The sequence below is a fragment of the Metopolophium dirhodum genome, chromosome 1 (genome assembly GCF_019925205.1).
Source record: "Metopolophium dirhodum isolate CAU chromosome 1, ASM1992520v1, whole genome shotgun sequence".
NCBI classification, from domain to species: domain Eukaryota; kingdom Metazoa; phylum Arthropoda; class Insecta; order Hemiptera; family Aphididae; genus Metopolophium; species Metopolophium dirhodum.
Window position 1 is genome coordinate 111,705,800 of NC_083560.1, and position 5,893 is coordinate 111,711,692.

The window sequence follows — 5,893 nt, forward strand, 5'->3', positions numbered from 1 at the left end:
AGCATTAATACCTTGTTTACACATTTCAATTTCCAACATTCATGCATGCAATACATTTGATACATTTTACTGTGCAGAAGACAGGTGCTTGAGGTCTTTTAATCTAAAAAACTCTTTCCGAAAACATTTACAAAAACATATTTTAGATGAAGAACCACATCCTTCGACATCCCAAACCGAGTTAAGAAACAATTTCCCTTCAGATAAAATTATAAATATTGATAACTACTCTAATGATTTTTCTCCCGAGAGTCCAGATACAGCAAATAAAACTAAAACTATTGACCCCGCTGAAATATTGAACAAGTCTATTGCTAATTTTATTGCATCTTTATATGCTAATCCAATTATACCTAGAAATGTTATACAAATAGTTATTGATGGTGTAGAACAGATTTTTTCTGAGGGTATAGTTATTTTCATTACAAATTATGTTGAACAAGTATCAAACAAAAATAAAATTCCAGAAAATTATTGCTCTATGTTTAATAATGTTGGAAATATTATTGAGAATGCTTTCGTTTGTTTTAAAACTGAACATAAGAGATTTCGTTACTTTGCTGAGTCAGAATCTTATGTAGAACCTAAAGAAATTATTATTGGCCAACGTTTAAACAGAATAATTAAAAAAGGTGTGTCTATTCTTGAACCTATTAACTGTACTGAACAATTTATACCCTTGAGAAAAGTTCTGAAACAATTTTTTTGTCTTGAAAATGTCCTAAGTGAAACTTTAGAATACTTGTCTACCTTAATGATAAATGATAAAAGTGTTATAGGAAATTTTGTTCAGGGTACCTTTTGGCAAAGCAGAATGAAAATATTTAATGGTAAAACCGTTTTACCGCTCTTTATGTACTTTGATGACTTTGAAAGGAGTAATGTACTTGGGAGTCATTCGGGTGTTCACAAAGTGGGAGCAGTGTATGTATCTATCCCATGTATACTACCTCATCGTACATCAGTTTTAAGTAATATTTTCCTTGCTTTACTTTTTCATTCTAGTGATAGAGTAGAATTCGGAAATAATGTTATTTTTAATCCTTTAATTAATGAACTAAATTATTTGCAAGAAACTGGTATAGAAATAGATACTCCTGTATTTAAAGGTGTATTGTACTTTGATTTGGGATTAATTATCGGGGATAATTAAGGAATCCACTCAATTATTGGCTTTACTGAAAGTTTTTCCTCTAACTATTCATGTCGAATTTGTACTATAAAAAAAAATGATTTAAAATTTCAATGTTACGAAGATGAAAGTCTACTAAGGTCTATTGATCAATATTATATGCACTTAGAACTGAACAATCTAAGTGCCACTGGCATAAAAAAAAAATGTGTGTGGTTAGATGTTAAAAATTTTAATTTGTTTGACCAAGTAGGCGTTGATATAATGCATGATATTCTTGAAGGATGCGCCAAGTATATCATGGGTTTTATTATATCTTATTATGTCAAGGACCTAAAATTATTTTCGTTACAAGTTTTAAATGATAGATTATTTGCATTTGATTTTGGTCCTGAGAAAAATAAACCGTGTACAATAAATATGGATCACATTGATGTAGGAAATGTAAAACAATCTGCATCTGAAATGTTAATACTAGTTAGATATTTTGGATTAATTATTGGCGATCTTATACCTATTGAAGAACCAGTTTGGGTTCTATATATTACCTTACGTAAAGTTTTAGATATTATGTTATCACCTGCGCTTGAAGAAGGAAGTATTTATTTACTAAAAACTTTGATAGCAGAACTTAATGATCTTTATTTAAAATACAGTAACAATTGTCTTAAACCAAAATTCCATTTCTTGGTTCATTACCCATTGATGATTAAAAAGTTTGGTCCTGTTAGTCATATTTGGGCAATGCGATATGAGGCAAAACATAGAATTTTAAAAATTTGTGCTAGGTCGTCATTTAAAAGAAGAAATCTTTGTTTAACGTTAGCCATTAAACATCAATTACAGCTCAATGCAACATTTTATAAGGGTCAATTGTGTGCTACTATTGACGTAGGTCCTCGGAAGATCATTAATTCAATTAAATGTAAAAAAATTATTAATGAACTCAATCTCGATTCCAAAGAAACACTATTTCCTGTTACTTGGGCTACTGTTAAAGGTACATGCTACAAAATCAATAGCATACTAACCCAAGATATAGATGATGATAACAATTTTAAATTTATTTCTGTCAAAAATATATATGTTTATGGTTCTGATAAAATCATTTTTGAATACATTCCTTTGATTAGTATTGGCTTTGACAAACATATTTCTGCGTATGAAGTAAGATTTGATGAATTAGTAGTTGGTAATAATTTTATTTTCCAAAATTCTATAATTTCTCCTATACCAAATCATATAAATATTAATGCGGATGGAACTAGGTATATAACATTAAGGAGTTCTTTGTAATGTATTTTTTACATCTTGTATTGCAACGTTTTTAATATCAACAATATTAATAAATTATCTTATAAATAATTTATGTTATTTGTTTTAAAGTTACTACCTATGTAATGTAAATAAAAATAAAATAAAATAGATTTATTATATATGTTTTTAATATTTAATTCACTCTCAAATCTTGTATATTATTAGGTAAAAAAGTTTTTCATTAATCTATTAGAACAGATTTTTTATAAATGAAGAATATTATTTGATATGTACAATTAATGTAATATTTGTTTTTAAATTTTTTTTAATTTACAATATAATATGAAACAATACAAATGTAAAACTATCTAACAATCATTGTTATTTATGCAACCTTTTCCTAATACAAGGTTGATTAATATTGACTGCTAAAAAAGTTGAAACAGTCAGTGAATACTATATTTACTACTCCAAAAATGTATGTGTATATTATAATATGATTTGCACGACAAACAATTAAATTTGGTTGTATAGTATGTCTAACATGACCATTTTGTTATCATTACATAATAATTTGCTGCTCGCATGGTTATATATTGTTCCCTCAACAATAATATAAAACATACATTTGTTATGCCTACAGAAAATATTTTGTGTGTTCTGTAAGTTAAACAGGAATGTATGTGTTTCTGTTACATTATTTCTGCAAGCATTACCAGATAACGTTTTGTAGTAAACACAGTTGCTCTTGCAAAAACAACTAATAACAGCCAACCAATAATGACTTGTAATCTTAACCGAAATTACTGCTGTCCCTGAGCCAACTACTTTTCACTGTTGTGGTAACCATAATTTGGTTATCAGAATTAATTTTTTTTTTCAGTGGATGAGCAGCACCGGATCGGTGTACAGGTATTTCCCGGTCAAGACGACAGCCTCTGATTTCTGGGGCGCCACGGTAAGGCCGTTGTCGCGCATCCAGCGATTTACAGTTTCCAGGACTGGATTGGTCAGTGTCGATGACAGCGACATCGTCAGCGAATGCGACCAGCTGTACTCCCGGTGGCATGTCAGTGTCGAGCAGGTCGTCGTAGAACACGTTCCACAGCGACGGTCCCAGAACGGAGCCCTGAGGAACTCCACAGGTGGTGCTCCGAGCTGTCCGCGCCTCGCCGACGAGGAGGGTCCTGTCCTCCAGGTAGGATCGGATGGTCCGGTTTATGTACTGAGGGACCTTTTTCCGTCTAAGGGCGGCGTCGATGCGCGGCCAGGGGACAGTGTTGAATGCATTACGGACATCCAATGACACCACCACGCAGAGGTCGCGGTGTTGGGTCGCGCCGGCGGCGGCACCTCGGGCCGCGGCGATCACCCGTTCGATGGCGTCTTCTGTCGATCGCCCGTGGTGGAAGCCGAATTGGTTATCGGACCACTGGCCGGTCGAGTTCAGGACGTTCAGGTGCTCGTTGAGTCTGGTGAGGAGTAGTCGCTCGAGGAGCTTGGCCATGGAGTTGAGCATACACAACGGCCTGAAGCTCGACGGGGAGAGGACGGGTTTGTCCGGTCCCTTCCGGAGGAGGACGAGCCTAGAGATCTTCCAGCGTTCGGGGAACCTGCTCTCTGAGAGGCACCGGTTGAACGCATCGAGGAAGACTTTAGGCGCGATTTTTGAGACCCGGAGTAGAACCTTGTTCGGGATGCCGTCGGGTCCCGTGGCTTTGGAAGGCACACCTCGCGCAGCTCTGGTATCGTGAACTGGGGTGTCGCGGGACCGGCGGCGTCGTAGGTTAGGCGAGGCTCGGACGCCCAATCGGTGGCCGGCGGTTCCGGGAACAGTTGATCAGCGATGGAGTCTTCTCTGCCGAGAGCTTCGACGCCCGGCCGCTTCCGGGAGATCTTTTTCGTGACGACCCTGTACGGCAGGCCCCAGGGGTTGTGGTCCACGGATCGGCAGAGATCGGCCCAGCTTTTGGCCTGAGCCACGCGGATGGCGTCGCGTAGAGCTTTCCGTGCTTCGGTGTTTGCCGCGCGATGAACATCCGTCTGTTCTCGCGGGTCGCGCCTCCGGGCGGAACGTTGGGCCGCTCTTCGCGCCTTGACGATGGATCGTCGGAGAGTGGCCAAGTCGTTGGACCACCAGTGGGCAGATCTTCTGCCCGCTATCGGGGTGGCCCTCGGAGGCATGCACGAGTCACAAGCCGCCACCAGGTAGTCGATCAGCTGATCGGCTGCTCCGGTCGCGGTGGTGGAGTCATCGACAACGGGTTGGGCCGTATTGGCTAGGTGCGCTGCGAGGGCGACGGGATCCAGCTGCCGGTACGACCAGCCCGCAGGGCGGTTGCGGTCGATTTCGTCGCTGTCGACCGGTGTCGGGAGTATCGAGACCTCGACGTATCTGTGATCGCTGGCGGACTCGACGTCTTCCAGGACGCTCCAGTCTCGTATGACTGCTGGCGCCGCGAGTCGGGAGAACGTGATATCGATGATCGACTCTGCGTTGATCCACCGGTAGGTGGCCGTGTCGCCAGTGTTCTCGACGCTCATCCCCAGGCTGGCGGCGAGGTCGGCCAGCTGATCACCCCTCCGGTCGTTGCGCGCCGAGCCCCACTCTTGCGACCAGGCGTTGAAGTCGCCGCAGATGACTAGGTGGGTCCGGCGGTCGCACTCGTTGGCAGACCAGTGGACGTCGTCTAGAAAGGCGGCAAAGTTTTCGGCGGTGTCGTTGCGAGAGTTGTAACAGCTGTACACTCTCAGGCCCCGTCCCTGTATCCAGGTGTAACCGCGACCGGCGCTGTAGGTTTCCGCGACGAAGTCGGCAGCCGCAGACAGGGCGACTGCGCAGGTGCCGTCGTCGCTGCGGACCCATCTGTCGTCGTTGGCGGGATGCCAGTTGGGTTCCGGGACGGCGAGGACGTGGGCTCCCCTCTCGGCCGACGTCTGCTGAAGGAGGCTCTGGGCCGTGGAGCTCCGTTGGAGATTAATCTGGATTATGCGGATCATTTACGGTTCGCGGAGTTGATGACTGCTAGAGCTGCCCGCCGGGCGGCGCAAGCACCGGAGCCGGGCTTGTGTGGCACGCGTGTGGCCTTCGTGCGGTCGCAAGCGACGCACAGGTCCGCGCTTTCGGTGCATGTGGACTCGGTGTGTCCGGTCAGTCCGCATCTCCGGCAGGCGTGCGAGAGGTCGGGTCCGGTGCACTGCCGCGAGCTATGGCCGTTGCCATGGCAGCGGTAGCACTTTGCCGGCTCAGGTCTTCGCTGGGTGGTAGCTTTTGTCGGCCGATTTTATGCTTGACGGTAGTTGTCCTGGTGGGCTGGTTTTTGCAGCAAACTGGAAAAGCGAACTCGCGTTGTGACCGGACTGTCACCGTGCACTTAACGCACGATCCGGTTTTTGCGTTTTTGGTCGATAAGCCCGATTTGGCGAACTTTTTTGAAGCTGCGTAATTCGGTAGCGCTTTTTCCGGATCCCTTACAAAGCGCTGTCGGCTTTGCTCGGGCGACC

General features: G+C 43.1%; 1 protein-coding gene across 1 annotated transcript; it reads right to left on the reverse strand.

Moving 5' to 3' along the window:
- Nucleotides 1–3,844: 3,844 nt before the first annotated feature.
- On the reverse strand, nt 3,845–5,389 carry LOC132950632 (uncharacterized). Its single transcript, XM_061022156.1, has one exon. The coding sequence runs from the start codon at nt 5,387–5,389 to the stop codon at nt 3,845–3,847; it is 1,545 nt and encodes a 514-aa protein (XP_060878139.1).
- Nucleotides 5,390–5,893: the final 504 nt, after the last annotated feature.